The following is a 24234-nucleotide window of genomic DNA, read 5'->3' on the forward strand; positions in this document are numbered from 1 at the left end:
AATATTAGTACTATTGGTTATTATTACTATTAGTCCAACATACAGCAATTCCAAACAAAAAATTATGGTATTTAATATAATAATTACAAAAAAACCTAATTTTAAAAAGTTCTACATCCTCTAACTCTAAAACTATGCATTTCCGTAACCATGTTTATACGAACTTTTTTTCATATTTTTTGATGAGGAATCAATGAGTACTTATTTAAAACTTTCGCAAGTTAATAATATTAAATTTTTTTAAAGGTTGCTATTATATTAGACTTGAATCAAGGCAAATTAATAAAATTGCGTTTATCTCATCAAGGAGGCGGAAATCGACAAAATATCAAGAGACAACTTATAATCAGCATTAAACTACCTATATTATTTCGCTGACAAGAGAAAAAAAGTTAGTGGCATACATGCTTTTTTTAGAGAAATATTCCAGTGATAACCCATATGCACGTCCCTGGCGAATATGGCGACACTTTTTTAGCCTTAAAATATATCGCATTTATAGTAATTTTTACCCTCAAAATTTCATTCGAAACGCTAAAAGTACTTGGAAGAACAGTATAATAAACCGAAAAAATATTAAGACTTTAACACCCTGTAGCTAGGAAACAAAGCAGAATCGGACCTATGTTGATATGAAAAAGAAATATTATTTTTACGTGGGGAATCTTCCCACGTGAGATGGCACATGTTTTTTTGAAACACCCTGTATATTATATACTATACTATTCTATAATCATCAATTAAATGGTATGTATCTATTTAAAACAAATATCAACGCGGAAAATGGCTAATTCCCTGCGAAATAAAAATAATAATTTCGTTTTTGCCCACAAAGGTAAAAAATATCTAAAATATCTATTACCTATTTCTATAAAATTATAATTAACTTACTCCTCAAACTTCTCTGGAAGGCCACACGTTGCTCTATGTTTACTGTAAAACCTATTTTCCAAGTCAATTTTTGTCTCGCCAACCATATCGTCCGATCCTACCAAGTCCCAATCAAAAATTTGCACTGTTAATAAAGAATCCTGAGGAAATGTAGCTTCGATTTCGAAACACCTAAAAGATTACATTTATCTTTTTTAGAATCACTCTATATTGAAATACTTACTTTCCAAACACTGGATTTAGTTGTTTAGATATGTAGTTTTCTTTGTCACTTATTCTTTTCGAACCTAGTTGCAACACAACATATGGGTCGGCTTTTCCATTTAAATCCATAGGATGTAAATCGTTTGCCTTTACAATATAAACTCGCACCAGAACTCTGATAGGATCGTTGGAAGGAATGCCTTGAAAGAATCCAAACTGTGGATCAAAGCCCATGATTGTCTTGTCCTCAATGTCTTTTGGTAGAGGCCATTTGTACACTTTTATTGCTCCCTGAAAAATAATACTTATGTAGAAATGCAAAACATCACAACATTTTTTTTACTTTAAAATGTCCTACGACTCTGCTTTCGTCATCAGAATCTTCTCCAGTCTTTTTGCCTCTATACAATTCGAATGTGTGCAACCATTCTTTGAATTCTTCAAATTCTGGAAGTGCTTCTAACTCAGTAGGATACACCTAAAAGTAAACATAATATTTATATAGTAAGGACCAGCAAATGTTAGTCTTGGGTCGAGATTTCCGTATGTAAGAAGAGTACAATGTGTTTATTAATGTACTGAACAGAGAGAGAACAGTAAAAATGTTGCCAAACGTATGAAATAAACCGAGAAACTGTGCACATTGCTGAGAGATGTGAAAGGGGATTTGTCGTGGTCGACCCAATCACTTAAAACTCTCGAGAAGAGTGTACATCATGCGTTTAGCTTCACGATTTATTACGTTTCGTGGTACTTTATTTGTTTAATTATTAACGAGTCATTGTAATTTTCTTTCAAATAAAAAACACTTGCAGTTTTGCTAAAAAGAAGTGGAATTGAGTTGGTGTTCGACAGTGGTCGCGCTATTAGAACTCAAAAATCGATATCTCGAAATCCATTAGAAGTAATTGATTGTAGTTTTTTCCAAAAACTTTCTTAATATTTCTGCTATATTTTCTTCGCAGACAGTATGTGAAATCTTCATAAATAAAAAAAATTACACGATTGCTGAAAATTGCAATGCACTAAAAGTAAACGGATGTTTTTTTTTTAATTTTTGAATGGAAAACAAACAAGCCTATCGAATTTATCCTATTTAACTAACTTTAACATCTTCTAAAAGATCCGAACTTCAAAATAAAAAAAGTTTCTATATCTAAAGTAGTTCTTGAGTTATCGCGTGTTATGTGTTAAAAAGTTGAGTTTTTAAATTATTAAACGATGCGATTACTGACGTTTTCTCGTTATAAAAAAATGGATACTCTAACGATATCCTTATAATTCCATTTCAGATGCTCAGAAACATATCCAATGATTGTATCTAGTTATCTTTTCGAAAAAAAAAATCTTTTAAAAATAAACGGTTTGCGATCGTGATTTTACTTTATTTGATAGTCTTTTTATTTTGCAACTTGACGCCTCATATTTTTTAATGAGGAAGATAATTTGCTTACCCTACAGAGTACAGGCTTATACTTAGTTCTTTTTCGAACACTTTTAGGACTAATTCTGGCTGCTAATCTTGAAGCTGTTGCCGCTGTTTTAAACCCAAAACGTTTCTTATATTCTTGACCAGGACTTTTATCTGAACTGTAACCGGATTGTGGATTGCTATCTTCATCTCCAGAATATACTTTTAAGTTACCATTATTTCTACATATTAAAAATAATACAGAAAGACATAAAATTCAATTAGTACTTCTTACGTCGTTCCTTTCTTGGCTTCTTTGGATTCACTTATCATTCGCTCTACCGAAGCAAAGTATTTTGTCCACCAATCTTTACTGCCTTCTTCGTCATCGAAATCATCATCAACACTGTGTTTTCGCTTCTTGTTTATGTCGGTTTTTGTTTTTCTCGCGTTATCTTGAGTTCCATAACCTAAAATACTTTCATAGTTTGAAATTTATCTTAAAATCATCCATTAAACAGTTTACCAATCATTACAAACACATCTTTGGGTAGAAGAGGACTTTTTTCTTTCTCACTAGTACCAGAGTGGTGTGATGTTCCTGACGATGGTACCTGATTCATAACTAAACCTCCGTCCATGGTTTTCAGTTGGTTTAGAGATTTTTTTCTTTCCTCTGCTTCTCTGTCTTTTTTGGTCGTTGGTGTGTACATGTACTTATGAATGGAGTTTATTGTATGGGTACCAACCAGTGTATACCTGGAAGAATAATTTTAAACTTGAAAAACTCATTCATACAGTTACTCTGAACTGAAAAAAACATAACAATATTTCTAAAATTCTACTAGGTTTAGGATTTACTCAGACAAACGCCTTAGTCTGCGATTATAGTGGAGCGGCGAGGATAGAGGATAGCGAAGAGGTGAGCGGTCCAATTCGTCTTCTTTTAATCAAACCTATGTATTCATATGCAGGCGCGTGCAGTGAGGCGTGAGTAGAGGAAGGCGGTGCACATAGCGGTGCTAAGAGAAACAAAAATGTTTGTTTTTAATAGCGTCGAAGATCGCGGTCTGGAGGGATCGTCAACATTCGTATAAGTTCGTAGCCACCTGAGGTATAGAAAGACCGAGGAAATATTAATTTTTGAAATAAATTACTCTAACATGGCTGAATTTTGGAGGAAACTATTTCTAAAATGCGATCAAAGCTTTCAATGGACATTCTAAAGTACTGTCTGAACTTTTCCTCATATAGTCTCAATTTAAAATAAAGACGACTAAAGTCTCCGTTTTCTCTTCAATCTCTATTAGCGGGATGAACAGACCATCTCCCAATTCTTCTTTGCTGGGAATAATTATGCAAGATACAACATTTAGCAGCCGTATTTTCGGTAAGTAAGAGCTTTCGCTTTCGATTACTTAATCGGACCATTGTCGTATTGCTACTGGAAAATATGTCGCACAATTTTTGCTCTATCCTCTCCGCTTTTACTATAAGTTTTGCGACGCTATCCTCGCCGTTTACCGCGCCGCTGTCCTCTTTCCTCGTCGCTACCCTCTTTTCTCGCCGCTCCACTATAATCTCAGCCTTAGGCGAAGACCATAGTGAACATACCGCGTCGAGCAAGCCTCGAGGTGCTAAAAAACGTAGTAGAGCGGCGAGGAATAGCGAGGTACTTGTGCAATTTTATTATTTTCATTTGCTTATTGATAATTTAAAATGTTAACAATGGCTAAAATTCTTGGCAGTAGTGTTGCAAAAATTTGGTTAGGTGAAGTTTTCAAAAATCCGAGAAAGTATGGCAAGTTTTATAACCTTTACGAAAATTTGTTACCACTTCATCTCATAACTTATCTAAAATGTACCGGTTATGGTGATTACTATCTTTCCTGATCCCATAAAATCTCTCTTATAAATACTAAATCTATCAATTTTTGAGAATCTATAATTTTCTACAGCGCGACAGAGCGACGAAAACAAAATTATTTGAATCGATCTTGCCGCTTGATCTAACCGCTCGAGCAGATCGCTTTACTATGTTCGCACGTAGTTGTCTTCACAGGTTTGTCTTGGACGCGATGTCGCGCTGCTTGCTCGCCGCTAGCCTCGTCGCTTCACTATGTTCTTATCCTTACGTATACAATATTTTCTTATTTTATTATTATAATAATATTTATAATGCTTACCTTCCGAAACTTCTACAATCTACAGCTCTGATTGTTAAGGGAGGTCGGTAGAGTTCTTGTTCGGGTAGATCCAATTCTAAGAACTTGACTGGAGTTGAGAAATTTGGATTTTTCCTAAAAGAAAATGTTCATCATATACAGAAATATTATGATCTTGATAGAGACGTTTACTTTTACTAGAAGATACATTTAATAAACAACAATTTCAATATCTTTCAGTTGAATACTTTTGCTGAATCATATTTGAAGTTTATCTGTTGAGTTTATAAAGCCTATTTATTAGATTTATTTATTAACTTCTATATAATATCCTTGTTTATATATTCTTAAAGTTGTTCAACCGACTAGACAAAATGTGCTGCTAACTGGAGGACAAATCGTGAACCTTTCGGGGCGGAGTCAAAAATATCGATTATTTTCGTTATTTTCCTCAGAGTAATGTAATAATATAGCCCGGGTTTCTGCGAACTTTAATAGTGATCCGCTAACGAAACTTTTATTTTATTGTAAATTGTGGATTATTTTTGACTGTTATTTTAAGAATTCTAAACCGTATTAACAAAGAAATTATTATTTCGATATGTTGGTACATTATTTACAATTTATGATAATGCTAATTGGCTGTTAATTCATATTTAAAAAAAGTTACATACCTATTTTAATTTGATTTAATGCAGGTTTATAAAAGAATCATTTCATTCTTAGATTATTTTATTCTAAATTGAGTGCTTTACGAATTTTACGATATTTTTTTTGAAAACAAAACTTTTACATTTTTGATGCTAACTAATTGGCATGGTATTATTAGTATGGTAATTAGCCAAGAAAGAAAAGAATTGGCTATAACTTGTAATTTTTCGAAAAAACATATTATACCTATCGCTGAAAAGCTTAAAAAATGGCGCTTTTTATGAAGTCATGGCTAACTATGGTTTACTAAAAAAACATATGTTTGTGTCATATGTCAAAAATTACAGACTTAAGAAAAAAAAACAGAAAACACAAACTCATTAGGTATGTGATTATCTACAACTTTTATCTGAAAACTTTTTGTCTAAAATACCGTATGATCGAATAAAAACGGCGTCAGCGATGGCTATGAAATGACGATCAATGATATTTCCCATATAATTTTATATATTAAATGACAGCGATCTTCACTTCATAGCCATCGTTGACGCCGTTTTTATTCGATCATACGGTAGATTATAATGGAATTAGAGACAAGTTTTAAAATAGCCAAAATTTGTTTTTTTCGAAATATCTAATAAGCCTTGAACTTCTCCGAAAAATCCGAAAGGCGCATATTTATGACCCCACAAAACTGCAATTCTTTCCCCATTAACCGACTCTCTATCTCCAGTAGTTTCCGAGATGCCCATAGAGAACATCGTAGGAAACTCATCCTGTATATAGTATTTTGAAACTAACTATTATTATTATTTGACTAGTTTAATTTGATTAATAAGGCTAGATTAATTTAATTTCAAATAAATTTGATCAGCTTTTTTTTCGTATATTCTGCTACCAGAAAACCAAGATTATATGATAACGCACTTTTCAACGAAGTTGAAGGAAGATATAGTGTATCTATCACAATATTTAATAGAACTACTACAATTATTACAAGAAAAACAAAAAGAAGAAATACCCAAATACCCCTTCACCTACTACTCAACTATAAAATAAACCAATATAATCTCTTAAAAACACTACACAACTACTTATTCTTGTATTCTACACTGAACAAATTATCAAACTTACTAATTTATCAAACAAAAAGAAAAAATAACAAAATTATTTCTTCACCTACTACTTAACTACAAAATAAACTATAAAAATACTACTAAACTATTTTTGGTAGACTACACTAACATACTACACTAAACACTATAATTAAACTTAATAAATTAATCTAATTTTACACTACACCTACAAAGAAAAAAGAAATATGAACATTTTCTAAAACTAGAAGAAACAGAACTTCCATACGTGCGACCAGGATAATAGGTCAAGGGGACAAAGAATATAAAATACTTTAAAATGTGCATTCAGAAAAAAAAATTATCTAAACAAACATTTTTATTTCTTATCAGTGAAAAGCATCGGCCTTGTCGGCCTTGAAGAATTTGTCGGGTATTTACAATGGTCGAATTGTATAATTGCCAGCTTTTATAGCATATCTAATAGACAAAAAGTATCTGGTCGATTAGTAACCAATTGGCACAGTCCGAAAATTATCGATTTTTATTTTCTCTGTTTTTATTGGCAGCTTCAAAATTCAGAGTAACAAAAAATATTTTTCTGTAGGGAAACCGGTCCTGCCATCTAGTAGTCTTAGTCCATAAACGTCTTAGGTTGATCTACTTTAAAAATATATATACAAGGATAATATGAAGATCGGTTTCAGATTGTTTTAATTGGTTTTAGATTTACTCTTTAATATTCTATGGATACAAAATGATTATAGATTAATCAAATAAAATAGTATATATTGTTTTATTAGGAGTAAAAATGATACTTTTTGTGACGAGGCTGAACAGGGTGTCCCATTTTGGTTGAAATCATACGGTCAAAAAGCTGCCGCAAACAAAATTTTCATAGCCCTTTTCGTTTCTGAGCTACAGGGTCTTTTCAGATTTTAAAATTTGCAATTTGAGATACCTCCCTTATCTCTGTTATTGTGAAAGGTATCGAGAAGGTGAAAACTGTTCTTGTAGAACTTTTTACGTAGAATAAAGCGGTGTAGTCTGTTTTGGTACTAAAACAATGTTTTTGAAAATATGAACTAAAGTTCAAATGAAACAACTTGTATATTTATAAATCATATGATCCGTCATGCTATGACAAAAGTATATACCACTCATATTTATTTTCATAATTAATAATAATAATAGCTCCCGTATATAGCGTTTAATGCCTTGGGAGTAGCAAGGTACAGCTTGCTATACTAGAGCCGTTCGGTATACAAGGAAGGTAATGTGGCTAGCACTACGCTTCAACCGCCTATTATTACCTCAGGATTGTGAATCCCAAGTACTCATTTAAGGCTGAGTCGACCTAGGTACCCAAACTATTTTTATTTTAATAAAAATAGTTGGCTGATGAAATGCCGGGTGTGGGAATCGAACCCACACCTTGAGATTGGTAGACGAGAGCCTGTACCTCTACGCCACCGGGCACCATGTTTTCATAATTTACTACTATATTTAAGAGATATCATTTTCTTATTAGTAGGCCGTGATGGATAACAAAAAAATCAAAATGATATATTTAGGTATATGTATTTACATCCATATGTTAAATTTTCATTTGGGACTGAAATATTTTATTTTATTTATTTTTTAATATTTTTAATATATTTTTGTTCTTCTTTTATAACGGGATTTTAATAATATATATATATATATATATATATATATATATATATATATATATATATATATATATATATATATATATATATATATATATATATATATATATATATATATATATAGATATATATATATATATATATATATATATATTTGAGAAGGTTATGGCAAGCCAGATCATATAATTTATAAATATACAGGGTGTTTCACTTATGAAAACATAATTTTATTTCATATCTTCAAAAATATGCTTTTTGTAGAATAATAGACTATGCCACTGTATTAGACGTAAAAAGTTCTACAATACACAGTTTTCACCTTCTCGATACCTTTCACAATAACAGAGATACAGGGAGTGTCCCAAATTGCAAAATTTTCAAAAAGACCCTGTAGCTCAGAAACGAAGAGGGCTATGCAAATTTTGTTTACAGCATCTTCCGTTTGACAAAAAAGTGGAAAAGGTTTGTGTAAACCGCATCTTCACTAATAACGGAGATGCCGTATGATTTTAACCAAAATGGGACACCCTGTACGTTTGACATACAGGTCAGGCAATGTTAATAATAGTTGAAAATGTTATTTATTTTGTTAACTTTCCTCGTTAACTTTATTATGTCGAAAAAATAGTACAGAGAGACAAAATCTTCTAAATTGTACCCACTATCACACTGTACATACAGGGTGTCCTAGGCTGAGCGTGCATTAGAAGTTTCTAGAAAACTACAATATCTAAACTACCCAAATGGGGGCACCCACTACAATAGGTGCCCCCATTTTTTAGTAAATACTTAAATTCTCTGTAATAATTTTATGAATTTTTATATCAAACATTTTACACCTAACATTAACCGTTTTTGAGAAAAAAAATATTTGAAATTTTTGGACGAAAAAAACTGCCTGTATAGTCTAAACGTCAAATTTAGTGATTACCACAGCCACTGTGCGATAAAGGGAATACATGACATGATATGACATCAAAAATGGTTACATATACATACTGCCATTACTCGCTGACGAGTATTTGACACGCATCAGAAGATGGTCACGCAAGGCGTTTTCTTTCATGAGCCTTTCCAACCAAAAATGGTTAATGTTAGATATAGAGTGTTTAACATAAATATTCATAGAATTTTACAGAGAATTTAAGTATACTCTGTTTTTTTTTCTCAGGTAAGATTTCGACAGACGATGACAGAAGAAAAGCAGATGACGTCCTATACCAATCTATTTATTTTACTAAAAAAAGTTTCTAATAATTTTTAAGTTATCTATGGATGGGTTTAAATATAAATCCGTCATGCGTCGTGTCTTGTTGTTTTTAACCAGTTTTATTGGTTTATTTAAAAAAATGACAGATCGTATTTCAATTTTATTGGTTTGACGGAACGATGGACGATAAACGGACGCCGATGCGTATGAACTCGCCTTTAGATTTTTGTCATTTTTGACGCTTGTCAAAGTCTTGCCAAATTATAGGTTATAATTTTGTGTCAACTTTTGTTAAATACCCTGCGTTTTGGAAGATGATGCATTTTGATTCGTATTATTACGTGTGTTTTGTGTTTTTTGAAGTCAAGTGGAGGAAAAATCGAGTGAAAATTAACTGTAGACCCAGAGCACAGTTTATGGTTAATACTCGCTACCCAGGCAGAAAGTCTTATACACCAATGAAGTTGCCATCGTTAAAGTTTGTATACCATCTCGTCGTAGATAAGTGTATCTCATATATGGTAGAAGGATCAAACTAAACACATACTAAAAACTGGAGTAGCTGTAAAATATCGACATCACACGATAGGTAAATAATGGATTTTAGTACTGCAGAAAATAATGTCAAAAGGTACTGGTTTAAAAAATTAAGATTAAAGTTAATTAATCAACCTTTAAGGTATAAAATTTGGTAGGTGTTATTATTAATAAAATAGTTTGTTTTATTTACCTATGTTGTTTTATTTATTCCTGTGGAATATTACAAATTTGTATTTGTACATAAGTTATATTGATAAATATAATCATAAATGCGGGTAGTTTCATAAAGCTTGAAAGTAAAAAAGTTCTTTTTTATATTTTTTGGTATGTAGTGTCTTGTTCTTGTTTGTTTTGTATTAACACATACCGGTTTTATTAAATAAAATAACTCGATTACATTTTTTCAGTTTTATACAGTTTTTTTCACAATATTTTGAAGTAATCACTTATCATCTTGTCAATCAAATTTTAAATATTTCCTGCTATGCGTTCCAGTTGTACAAACCTATTTCTTTGTAAAATAAAATAAACTACTTTGAAATTAAAATGACAGACACATCTATCACTGTCAAGGATCTTCTCGTTGGACAGACTATACGTATGTAATAAAAGATGGGAGCACCTATTTAAAATAAGAAAGTTGCTGTCAACTTCTGGGCCCGTATTCTGTAACTTTGAAAACGCTAAGCGCTTTTAGACGCTCAGCGTATATGACATTAATTTTCGCTGAGCGCGCACTTAATTAACGATTTCAGTATTCTCGTCTGACGCGCTTAGCGTCTTTACTGATTGCGCTGAGCGCTTTGAAAACGGTTGCCTTAAAAGATCGTTTTGCTTGTCGAACTGTCAGTGAAAATCGAAAAAATTATGATTTTGTGCGTTACTTCTTTAGTGAAAATTACTACTTTTTCTATAAATTCCTCGATAAGTAATTGATAATTTACGACTTGGCAGCTATAAATATTGTTCAAAACATCCAAAATGCTGAGAAGCGTCTTCAACACTTCCCTCGTATAATAAGAATAATGACATATCCATAGAAAAATAGCTTGACATAGCTGAACAATAGGTTATGAAATTCACGTAACATTGACATTTTTCATTGTTATATCCGTCAGTTATCAACTTTTGACTATTACCTTTGCTATTACCTACGTTAGAAATTGTGATGTTGCCAATATGTGCTCAACGCGTATCCAGAACACGATTCGCATGGCAACGAGAATACCAAAATCGACTGCCTTGCGTTTCGCTGATCGAATACTTGCGCTCACCGCTTTGAAAACGTAACGTTTTTATGTCAAAGTTACAGAATACGGGCCCTGGTATTTCCGGAAGTGCCGCCATATTGAAAATATGTTTAATAACAATGATGTGTAAAATATTTCCTATCTGAATATTGTAGTTCTCTAGAAACTTCTAATGCAAGCTCAGCCTGGGACACCCTGTATAGCCAACGGTATATTTCTCAAACTCTATTGAACCAAAGCTTAATTTATTACTTTTTATAAGTCGAAACAATCAAATCGATTGTTGTTATGCATAGTTTAGTTCATTTCGCCTTTTACCAGCTTATTTCATTACCTTGAATTAGAAATGATGCTGGAATACAGGATATGCCCCGCACATTCAATATCCACCCTGGGCTTGTCTACGGTTAGCAAATGGATTCTCTTTAGGTCCCTTAAGCCCCAAAATAACACCTCGATGCGGTAGCGGGCTAAGGTCGGCCTTATTCCTCTGGGAACGGGCAACAAAGGGCCTAAATCCTTCGTATCTGTATCCTGAATATAAAATAATACGATTATTTCGTGTTTATGAGCCTAGAGACTTAGGAATTCTAATAATTTATTAATTATTATACTTTTCTGATTTTATGCATTGTATGTACAGGGTGGGTCAAATTCGACGCTTTTAAATGGAAACACCCTTTTCTATAGGAGATAGACGAAAACTAATATCGGTGTCTGGAGCTCAATTTTCATCAAAAACATGATGGTGAAAACCGCACAACAATATCTGTTACCGTTTCGGAGTTACGGGGTGTTTTTCAAAAATGTGCATTTTTAACAAATCGCTGTAACTTTTTTGCTATGGAAAATTTTGTATTTCTATGAAAACATTTCCAAAGCACCTTTTTACGTAGAATTTAAAGGTTTAAGTAATTAATAAATAATTTTTTTCAAATTAATAATTTAAGAGTTATCAACAGAAAAATTGATTTTTTATTTGGGACACCCCTACATTTTTAATTAACTGAAAAGAATTTGAAATTACCTTTCCAAAAATATAGCACACTTGATATTTTGTTATAATCCCCTTCGAAATACAGAATTATTAAAAGTTCGCCACTTTTAACTAGTAGGCTTTGGACCCCTTATTGATGATAATATGCCCTTAATGGAACTCGAAAATATATTTTTCCAGCAAGACGACGCACCGCCTCTGAACGCTGAAGTTGTCAGCAAATTTTTGCAGCCAATTTCAAGAATAATTCAATAGCTAACCAAGATCCCAGCTGTTGGCCGTCGAGTCCGCCTGACATAGTGCTCATGGATCTAATCCTATGGATATATTTGCGGAAGAATAAAGGTTCCTTATTCTTCCGTATAATCGAGACAAGAATTAGAAATAGTAGTTATGAGAGGGTATCTTTCACCCCCACTGAGTTAATGAGTTCCGCGAGAAATTTTCAAAAACTGCCCCGTCTGTCCATAACAGAAGACGGTCGATATGTCGAACACCTGTAGCACAATGTCATGTCTTGGTTTGCTATTTATTTTTATTGTTATTAGATATAGTTTAAATGTGTTGATGTTGGTTAAATATATTTGAAATTGTTATAAAATTCTGCATCTCTCATAGCAAATATTATTTTCGTTTTAATTGATGCTCACAGCTAGACTTTTTTTGCATTACAGCCGATGCCGTTCAAAGCCTACTTATTTAAAGCGGACGAATTTTTATATACTCTAAATATCGAAGAGGAATCGAGCAAAATATCAAGTGTGTTATATTTTTGGAAAGGTAATTTTAAATTCTTTTCAATAAATTAAAAATATACAGGGTGTCCCGTATAAAAATCAAATTTTCTGTTGATAATTCTTAAATTATTAATTTTAAAAAAATTATACTTAAACCATTAAATTCTACGTAAAATGGTGATTTGGAAATGTTTTCATAAAAATACAAAATTTTCCATAGCAAAAAAGTTACAGCGATTTGTTAAAAATGCATATTTTTGAAAAACACCCCGTAACTTTGAAACGGTAACAGATATCGATATGCGGTTTTCACCATCATGTTTTTGACAAAAATTGCTCCAGACACCGATATTAGTTTTTGTCTATCTCCTATAGAAAAAGGTATTTCCATTTAAAAGCGTCGAATTTGACCCACCCTGTACAGGGTGGCGCCTCTCATGGAAACTTCAAGTAGAACGGTAGTTTATATGAAAATTAAATGTTTGAATTGTATTTTATAAAAATATTCTACAGGAAAAAGTTACACATCAAAGTTGTTTTTTTTGTCATGGAACACCCTATACAGGGTTGTTCACTATATACCACACGGAGAATTATAGCTAAACGAATAGATTTTTACAAATTGTAAGTTTTGGGTTCGTTGAAGGACTATTAGAGCTACAATTTAAAAATAATTTTACAAGATACAGAGTGTCTCAAATAAGTAAAACATATTATAGTTGTATTTTTTTTAAATGGAACATTCTGTATGTTATTCAATTTTTTGGATTCTACGATTGAAATAAAGGTAAATTTGATTAAGGTTTATTATACTTAAACCTTACGGTTTTCTAAATATTTTCAAATTTTGTAAAATTGCAGTAAAAAAATTAAGGCTTCATTTCTCCAAGGGCATCAAAGTTTTTAGTACTAAATATTTACTGAAGATTATTTATTGATCAGATATTGTGTTGCAGTAATAAAAATTTATATTAAAATTGTAAAAATCTAATCGTTTAGCTACAATACTCCCTGTCGTATGTGGTGAACAACCCTGTATATTAATTATTGCTTTTAGGATTCTACGAGAAAAATAAAGGTGAGTTTTATTAACGAAGTATGACTAAAATGTAAGGTTTAGTATTTTCTAAAAATGAAAAACAAATTTTAAATTTCAATAAAACCTACCTAAATTGAAATTTTCTCTGTATAGTCTGATATTTAGTTAAAATAACCACTGAATGTGAAACAAAATTAAAATTTGACGCGAAAAGTTATACATGTTGAGACAAAATAAGTTTTGTTGTTGATGTCTTGATGTCTGGGTTATAAAATACTATTATTGCCATTATATCAAACAAAAGCTATGCATCTAATTTAAGGTACATAGCTTTTATCAAATATATTGATAGCCGAACACGTGGTTTTATTGATTTGGAAGGTAAATATCTAATAAAATATTGATATTAAGAACATTTAAAATCTTTACCTTATATATTGGTATATCTTTGGCTTGAGGAAGATTTGGTAAAGATCCTTCTGTGCCACTGGGTATCTCCAGCAACTCGAATACAGCCAAAAGTTCTCCAGCATGATCAACTCCCCTTGTGATAGTAAACCATTCCAAAGAAGGTGGATATTTTGGTTTATTATAAGGCTCCTCCCTTAATTTTACGTGAGGTTTCGCCATAGCCCTTCCAATAAATTCAGACTTGCCAACCTTATCCTGGTCAAAGATTTCAATAATTATCGATAGAGGGTCTTTTTTAATTTCTTCTGAGGAACCTTTAAGAAATAAACAAAATTGGATTATTAGATATTAGTAAAAAATATTTAATGATTACCAAAAAGGAGAACTTCTTCAAATACTAGCAATTCGTCCCAGGTTGGGCTCAGAGTTTCGTCTATTACTTGAGTTGTTTTACAAAATTCCCCTGCAATGATCCTAGCGAATGGATCAGAGAGACCTGAAGCATCACTTCCTATTAGTGATCTGGCTTGGTAGATGTGAGCTCTAAGTTGAAAAACCTAGAGTAAAATATTGATTACTCTTACAAAAAGAATGCATGTGTGAAGCTAGAATTAGAAGTAATATATTCTGATAAATGTATAATATAGTAGGGATCTTACGTGTTTATCGACGTAGTGGATGACAGAAGGTGGCAAAGCTCTGGGTCTTTCTACATTTCTGATTTCTTGTGATATTTCGTATCCTTTGGGAATGCCAGTTATAAAATGTTTTTTGTGTTTCAGCATACCCAGCCAGACGTAAATCTGTAATTTAGCTGGTATGGTCCAGCCGCTTGGTCCAGTCCCTTTTTTACCTGGTAGCTATAACAATAAAAATATAGCTTTAGACAGCCAAAGTGCTTTATCTCTTCAGGAATAAACAATTTCCAAGCTAGCCCAAAGAATGGGCATCAGAAATCGAAAATTTCTGATGCTCATTTTCGCTCAAAATTCGCCACTTTCCTGAATCAAAAAAAAAATGTCGAAAATAATACAAAAATTGGTGACCTGTGAGTACCATACAATTTTAAAACCACAGTGAAACTGCTAATGCCCAGCACGCTGTGAATTACTACTATTAAGTACTTAATTAAAACAATAAAAATAGCCTTTTGAAAGTTTTGGTATCTACAGATGTCCGGATTTTCTTTACAAGAGGAAAAACTTTTTTATTAATGACATTTTGAGGAAAATGCATTCTTCATAAAAAATTTGCTTGTTCTAAAATGGTTAATCCCGTTTATACTTTTCCAAATTTTTATACCGTTTTAAAGAAAATTAAGAAAAACATGAAAATATTGTTAGAAGTCTTAAAAATCAAAACGCGTTTCTGTGGTAATATAATTTCATTTCATTTTTTGATAGATTATTATTCATAGAAGTTTAATTAATGTTATATTTTTTGTTGCTTTAAAATGTTACAGAAGCATAAACTTTATTTAGTCAATGCTACGGAAAGGATGATATTAGTTTTCAGAAAGAAATACTTTAACAACGTTTATAACGAACAGTGAAAAAAATAAATAAATAAAAAAAATTAAAATAAAATAAAATCAATAAAATGAAAAATATACGAAATAAAATAAATGTACTGATTTCTTTTGAAAATCGACAACTATGACAATATGAACCCTTCCTGGACATAAACGGTACATTGTGAGACAGGAAATTGTAGAAAGAAACAAGCCCTATAACATAGGATACAACATTTTAATGAACAGTGCTTTCCATAAAATCAATAAAATTAAAAATATACGAAATAAAATAAATGTACGGATTTCTTTCGAAAATCGACAACTATGAAAATATGAACCTTTTCTGGACACAAACGGTACATTGTGAGACAGGAAATTGTAGAGAGAAACAAGCCCTATAACATAGGATACACCATTTTAATGAACAGTGCTTTCCATAAAATCAATAAAATGAAAAATATACGAAATTAAATAAATGTACTAATTTCTTTCGAAAATCGACAACTATGAAAATATGAACCCTTCCTGGACACAAACGGTACATTGTGAGACAGGAAATTGTAGAAGAAACAAGCCCTATAATATAGGATACAACGTTTTAATGAACAGTGCTTTCCATAAAATTAATAAAATGAAAAATATACGAAATAAAATAAATAATGTACTGATTTCTTTCGAAAATCGACAACTATGAAAATATGAACCCTTCCTGGACACAAACGGTACATTGTGAGACAGGAAATTGTAGAGAGAAACAAGCCCTATAACATAGGATACAACATTTTAATGAACAGTGCTTTCCATAAAATCAATAAAATTAAAAATATACGAAATAAAATAAATGTACGGATTTCTTTCGAAAATCGACAACTATGAAAATATGAACCTTTTCTGGACACAAACGGTACATTGTGAGACAGGAAATTGTAGAGAGAAACAAGCCCTATAACATAGGATACACCATTTTAATGAACAGTGCTTTCCATAAAATCAATAAAATGAAAAATATACGAAATTAAATAAATGTACTAATTTCTTTCGAAAATCGACAACTATGAAAATATGAACCCTTCCTGGACACAAACGGTACATTGTGAGACAGGAAATTGTAGAGAGAAACAAGCCCTATAATATAGGATACAACGTTTTAATGAACAGTGCTTTCCATAAAATTAATAAAATGAAAAATATACGAAATAAAATAAATGTACGGATTTCTTTCGAAAATCGACAACTATGAAAATATGAACCTTTTCTGGACACAAACGGTACATTGTGAGACAGGAAATTGTAGAGAGAAACAAGCCCTATAACATAGGATACACCATTTTAATGAACAGTGCTTTCCATAAAATCAATAAAATGAAAAATATACGAAATTAAATAAATGTACTAATTTCTTTCGAAAATCGACAACTATGAAAATATGAACCCTTCCTGGACACAAACGGTACATTGTGAGACAGGAAATTGTAGAGAGAAACAAGCCCTATAATATAGGATACAACGTTTTAATGAACAGTGCTTTCCATAAAATTAATAAAATGAAAAATATACGAAATAAAATAAATAATGTACTGATTTCTTTCGAAAATCGACAACTATGAAAATATGAACCCTTCCTGGACACAAACGGTACATTGTGAGACAGGAAATTGTAGAGAGAAACAAGCCCTATAACATAGGATACAACATTTTAATGAACAGTGCTTTCCATAAAATCAATAAAATTAAAAATATACGAAATAAAATAAATGTACGGATTTCTTTCGAAAATCGACAACTATGAAAATATGAACCTTTTCTGGACACAAACGGTACATTGTGAGACAGGAAATTGTAGAGAAACAAGCCCTATAACATAGGATACACCATTTTAATGAACAGTGCTTTCCATAAAATCAATAAAATGAAAAATATACGAAATTAAATAAATGTACTAATTTCTTTCGAAAATCGACAACTATGAAAATATGAACCCTTCCTGGACACAAACGGTACATTGTGAGACAGGAAATTGTAGAGAGAAACAAGCCCTATAATATAGGATACAACGTTTTAATGAACAGTGCTTTCCATAAAATTAATAAAATGAAAAATATACGAAATAAAATAAATAATGTACTGATTTCTTTCGAAAATCGACAACTATGAAAATATGAACCCTTCCTGGACACAAACGGTACATTGTGAGACAGGAAAATGTAGAGAGAAACAAACCCTATAACATAGGATACAACATTTTAATGAACAGTGCTTTCCAGAATAGTTTTAATAGTTTTTAATAGTTCAGTTAGAATATGACGTTAATCAATATTAATTAATAAACTCTAAAATGGTATGGAAATTTGGAAAAGTCTAAACGGGATTAATAATTTTAGAACAAGCAAAATTGTTTTCTTCTTTATTCTGATTTATTCTGATTAATCTGTTTGTATCAAAAATTACGTAAATGATAGGGATGAATTCTACGAATTGCAAAGGAATTAAAAACATTAGACGATAAAATACCTCAACAAAGTGTAAATTAATTATTAATATAAGTATTTAAATAAATCAATATAAAAAACTAGTCTTTAATAACAATAAAGTAGGTAATAAAAAATCAGTTACAGGGTTATTATGTTTTATACTATAAAACTTCCTGTTTTCTTTATAAAGAACCTTCTTAATAATTTTTAAAATTATTTTTTTCCTTTACAGCTTCTTTATAGACAAGTTACAAAAATAATCTTCCAGAAAATAATTAGAAGGATAAACGTTCTTGTTTTTATTCGTGAAGGAGATCCCTTGCTAATTAAAACAGGTACTCTCCGTAATATTTTTCTGGGTAAATTTCAGGGTTGTGTAATTTCACAATTTTGGATGAACAACTTAAAACGTTTATACGAACCAACAGGAAGTGAAATAAAAATAAACCAAAGAAGATTAGACAGCTAAGAAAAATATATTAGTTCACTTTTTAGAATGGAAAACCCTGTTAATTTTCATTCTTTGAAAGATCGTTTCTTCCGATTTCAAACATAATTCGCGTTTTAAATAATAAACCGTTTTTGGGTTATTTTGATTTAATAACTGCCCATACACGGAAAGGCCCGGCCTTCGGACACGGCATTGGGGCTAGCCTTTCACCCGAATTAACATAGCGGAAATATATATGCGGATTTTGCCTTTGACGCAAACCTATGGTATATCGACAACTGGCACCCTCGGTATTTTTTTACTTTATTCGATAGAAAATAAATCTCTGAATAGAATGACATATCATATGTCAACTATTGACATTTTCGCTTATGGTTTATTTGAAATTATAACTTGCGGTTCGTAACGAAAATTCTATTCAGAATGTCATTTTCTATCGAACAAAGTAAAAATATACTGAAAGTGCTAGTTAAAAATCAAAAGTTGTAGTCACTTCCTGTTTCACCGGAAATGACCAAAACGAATTGAATACGTCAATCAATCCTAATTTATGTCATATACTAACATACCAAATCTCGTTTTTTTATCTGAAAAAATAAAAAAGTTATAGGGGTGAGCCACTTTTGAGACGCACCCGGTATAATAGTATAATGTACAGGGTGAGTCTTAAATAAGTGCAAATATTTTTAGGGGTAGTATATTTCGACGCCAGAAACACGATTGTGAGGTTTTTCGCGAACAAAAAATTTTGAAAATTTGGAACTTTTTGAAAAAACTTTTGGAAATCTTTTTAATTTTTAGTTAAAAACATAATTTCTTGATAATATGGCAACATAGGTAGTAGATTAATTGTAGAAGCAAGAAAAACCAGAAAAGATCCAGTGGTTCTCAAAAAAAAATTGTTTTGGAAATTTTCAAGTAAAATAACTCAATTTAATTTACTAATTACTACTAATTACTATTTCTCTCTTACTACTCTTACTTACTACTTCAATATTACTATTTCAAAAACGGTAAAGAGAAAATATGATTCTTTTATCGAAATCTGCCTAAACAAGAAAAAAACAATTTACTGTAGTATACTGCTACGTAACAAGATGTTTTTTTTATTTAATATTCATATAGGCTACCCTAATTAGATAAGCTTTTTTTATATTTTTATCCTAACGCAACGAAAAATATCGTTCATATTTTATGAAATTAAAATTAGCGGGTTGGAATTTCATTATAACTGTTTTTAAAGTAAATCCTTTACATAAATTAGCAAGCATCTGGAGCCAAAACTTGAGAAGAAAAACTTATTCTTGGGGAGCTTAAACCAGGAGATACTCTTATAATTTGAAAAACATCGATTAGCAGTGGGAAATTCTTCAAAGAAAAAAGTTGTTTGTACGGTTGAAAAAAATATACAGAGTGTTTCAACAGACATGTACCATCTCTCGTGGTGACATTTCATGTAAAAAATTATATTGATTTTTATATCAACATAGGAGGTCCGATTGTGTTTTATTTCGTAGCTACAGGGAGCTACAATCTACTTTTTTGTTTGATTACTATTTCCTTCCAAGCGCCTGTAGCGATTCGAATGATAGTTTGAAGATGAAAGTTGGCTTTAAGTACTACAAATTTTAATGTTAAAAATGTGTCGACAGATTTACTAGCGACGTGCATATGGGTTGCCGTCAAACCAAAAATATGTAAAGAAGTTCCAATCTAAATGCTGCAGTTATCTATAGAAGCTTTTAATGTAAGCTAAAACAAGGAAACTATGTTTACTTGTGTTCAACCCGACACAAAATAGACCTACAATCTGACAAGAAGATAGGAATCAGCTCTTATTTGATTAAATAATAATAGTCACACGTAGAATAAAACTCAACAGATTGGTTAGCCACTAGACTGCACTAACACTAAAACACCTGATATCTAGAGGTATCAATTTATGGTTAATATTAATGTCATGTAATACTTCTTTACCCGAAATCAATCACTTATAAAGAATGTAATGTTGTCTTTTTCATATAGCTTACCTTTAAAAACATTGTCTGTACTCGTCCACAATCCTTGCCACTCTCCTCATCTACGATTGAGTAAATAATGTCCCTGGCTGGAATTCGTTGGTAAGCCTGTCTTTTCCCACCACATATTATCCAAAGGAAGACATCGGGGAGTGCATGCTGAGGCTAAAAAAAGACAATATCTTTTTACAATAATTTTTCCCAAATGTAAAACACGCTTTACGCTATGCGGAGAATAGACCTAAACAGGTCAAGGTCGCGTTTCGTCGCCTAATTTTGGCGCGTTTCGGCTTATTTCGTGTTGTCTTGACCTATTTCGGTTTGTCTCGATCTATTTTCTTAAAATCTAGATTTTTAAATCGCCTCAAAACTACTCGTGAAATTGCGGAGAAGGGCATGGGGGGTAGTTTTGGCGTTTCCTGTTGTCTCTTTCAATTTCGTTTTGTTTTGAGCTGTTGCAAAAACGTGGCGGTATCTGAAGCCGAGGCAAAGGACTTTTTGTCATAAATCTCAGTGAAGTAAGTAAACCTGATGATGAATGATATTTCGTTAATTATATCTCGTCTTATGTTGATATATATATATGTTTATATTCCACAATATTAATATTTGAACACGTTAGATATTTAAGAACAAAACTTTTCACTTAATCTGTAGGAATATAGTTACATGTTTTTATTATCTAATTTTATTATAATGAATTAATTATCATATATCTATATAAAATTGTATATTTTATGTTTATTTACGCGGCCTTAATTGATTAATATAACAGTAGTATTGCTTGATGAGTAATACGGGTAACATCATCAATATATCGAGCTGATTGGGAAAATTATTGATTGATGCGATGTCAGTAAAAGTATGGTCCACCGACATTTTTAAAAAGGAATATTCTCTTATCGTTTTAAGAAACTGTAAAAGATACTTTTGTATACAGGGTGAGTTTCCTTCGATGTTCTCTATGGGTATCTCGGAAACTACTGGAGATAGAGAGTCGGTTAAATTGGGAAAGAATTGCAGTTTTGTGGGGTTATAAATATGCGCCTTTCATATTTTTGAAAAAAGTTCGTGGCTTACTAGGTATTTCGAAAAAGACAAATTTTGATTATTTTAAAAATTGTGCCTAATTCCATTAAAATCTATTTTAGACAAAAAGTTTTCAGATAAAAGTTGTAGATAATCACATCCCTAATGAGTTTGTGTTCTCTGATTTTTTCTAAAGCCTGTCATTTTTGACATATGACACTAACATATGTTTTTTTAAAGGGAAACCATAGTTGGCCATGACTTCATAAAAAGCGCCATTTTTTAAGCTTTTCAGCGATATAAGCTATAGTATGTTTTTTTCGAAAAATTACTGAGTTATAGCCAATTCTTATCTTTCACTACTAATTTCACTTGGTATGGTATTCTTATAATTTATAAGTTATAAAAAGACAGAATATATTATTAAACGGTTCTATACAATTTACATTACACAAACTAAAACTTATAAAAATAATATCACTACATACACTTTAAGTTATTTTAAAAAATGTTCAAAAAATCCGCCATTGTTTTGAGTACATTAATGCCTTTTTTAAAAATTGAATTATTAGCTATTCTGACAGAACGACTGGTAGACTTAATTAAACTTTTCCCGTACCGCCTCTTCGAGTGCCTCTCTTAATTCATAAGTTCTTCTGTAAACCCTGTTGTTAACCATATCGCATAAAATATCTAAAATAGATAGGTCAGGTGATCGAAGAGGCCCATGCAATTGGTCCACCTCTTCCTATCCATGAGTTTATATAATTTGATATAAATACATTTTAATATTTCTTTCATTATGGGGAGGGGTCATAATAAAAGTCATGCTGGAACCACTCTATTGATGCACGAGTCTCTAAATTTAACTTTTCTAACTGTCTTCAAAACCATTCTCTATAAACGCAAGTAACGTTCACCGGTCGATGTATCGTCGAAAATGTATGGCCAAGACAAGTTAAACCAATAATCCAACAAACTTTTCATTTAAAAAAATCATAGTTATAATTTTTGTTTATTTTAATTTACAAAGTTTTGATGTGACAGTTTCACATTGCTGAGAGCAACGACGATTGAACTTGTTTTCATGGCTAACTAAGTAAATTTGTTTAAAAATAATATGAATTGGCTATAATTCACTAAATTTTCGAAAAAAAAAACATATTATAGCTTATATCGCTGAAAAGCTTAAAAAATGCTTTTGCGCTTTTTATAAAGTCATGGCCAACCATGGTTTCTATTTAAAAAAAACATATGTTTCTGTTATATGTCAAAAATGACAGGCTTTAGAAAAAAAACGGAGGACACAATATCATTAAGGGTCTAATTATCTACAACTTTTATCTGAAAACTTTTTGTCTAAAATATATTATAATGAAATTAGAGACAATTTTTAAAATAGCCAAAATTTGTTTTTTTCGAAATATCTAGTAAGCCATGAACTTTCTTAAATATCTGAACGGCGCATATTTATGACCCCACAAAACTGCCATTCTTTCCCCATATAACCGACTCTCTATCTCCAGTAGTTTCCGAGATACCTATAGAGAACATCGTAGAAAACTCATCCTGTAGAATAATAACATGGTTCGATACAAATCCATTTAAAAATAAGAAATAATTAGAGGATTTTTTAAATAGTTTAACAACCGTGAATTATAACCTAGAAAAAGCGGACCGCCAGAACAGTTAGTCACTGTTGCCCGATTTACACGATTTTAAGTTTTGGAAATGTATTTGTTTACTATTTAGTAATTAATAATATTAGACAATGATTAAATATTCTTGTGTAACTTTAGAGGAATAGCCAATTTAATCTACCATCGGTAACTGATTTCTAAATGCACTGTGTTTGATTTTTCATATCAGTTTATTATAGTGGTATTACATTACACTCCATACAAACTAATGATTTTTATTTATACTCCATGTTTACTTATTTTTCTGAAGCCACCACAACATTTGACCTTGATTGCTTCGCGAATAGTACGATAAATACAGGGTGTCCCAGAAATAAGTGCAAATATATTAACTGGTAGTATATTTCGGCATCAGAAACACGCCTATGAGGTTTTTTCTTGCAAAAAAAAATGTTGAAAATTTTTGAAAAGAATTTTGGAAATTTTTTTAGTTTTAAGTTCAAAAACATAATTTCTTGATAATATGGCAACACAGGTAGTATATTAAATTTACATGAAAGAAAATCCAGAAAAGACCCAGTAAAAACAAACAACGAATCACGGCGCGTCTCGGTCTGTTTCGTGTTCTATTTCGATTTATTTCGGAGTTTGCGACCGAGATTCCCAACAACATAAGAGAAGTATTGAGTTTACATATGAAAGTGTTTTCAGAAATTTTTCGCGAAATGTTTCGGGCATAGTGTAGGTGTATAAAATTGAAAGTAAAAAGCAAGTAAAGGAAGTAGCAACAAAAATATACGTTTTTGGCGTTACATAACTTTTTATGCTTTACTGAATAAACTAGTAGTACTTTTATTATA

The 24234-nt window shown here is 31.3% G+C and overlaps 1 protein-coding gene across 2 annotated transcripts in view; it reads right to left on the reverse strand.

The window, feature by feature from the left end:
- Window positions 1-24234, reverse strand: part of LOC115889719 (otoferlin-like) — a 274808-nt gene that overhangs the window by 16025 nt on the left and 234549 nt on the right. For both annotated transcript variants that reach the window (XM_030909785.1, XM_030909784.1), the window contains 12 exons: window positions 20718-20870; window positions 14912-15112; window positions 14626-14809; window positions 14271-14566; window positions 11403-11602; window positions 4693-4806; window positions 3033-3265; window positions 2802-2976; window positions 2550-2748; window positions 1439-1573; window positions 1115-1386; window positions 892-1062 (listed from right to left, as the gene is read on the reverse strand). In XM_030909785.1, the coding sequence (XP_030765645.1) occupies window positions 892-1062; window positions 1115-1386; window positions 1439-1573; window positions 2550-2748; window positions 2802-2976; window positions 3033-3265; window positions 4693-4806; window positions 11403-11602; window positions 14271-14566; window positions 14626-14809; window positions 14912-15112; window positions 20718-20870 (2333 nt within the window). The remainder of the gene's footprint in view (window positions 1-891; window positions 1063-1114; window positions 1387-1438; window positions 1574-2549; window positions 2749-2801; window positions 2977-3032; window positions 3266-4692; window positions 4807-11402; window positions 11603-14270; window positions 14567-14625; window positions 14810-14911; window positions 15113-20717; window positions 20871-24234) is intronic.

This window comes from Sitophilus oryzae, unplaced genomic scaffold, assembly GCF_002938485.1.
Source record: "Sitophilus oryzae breed Bouriz unplaced genomic scaffold, Soryzae_2.0 scaffold_845_pilon_pilon, whole genome shotgun sequence".
NCBI classification, from domain to species: domain Eukaryota; kingdom Metazoa; phylum Arthropoda; class Insecta; order Coleoptera; family Curculionidae; genus Sitophilus; species Sitophilus oryzae.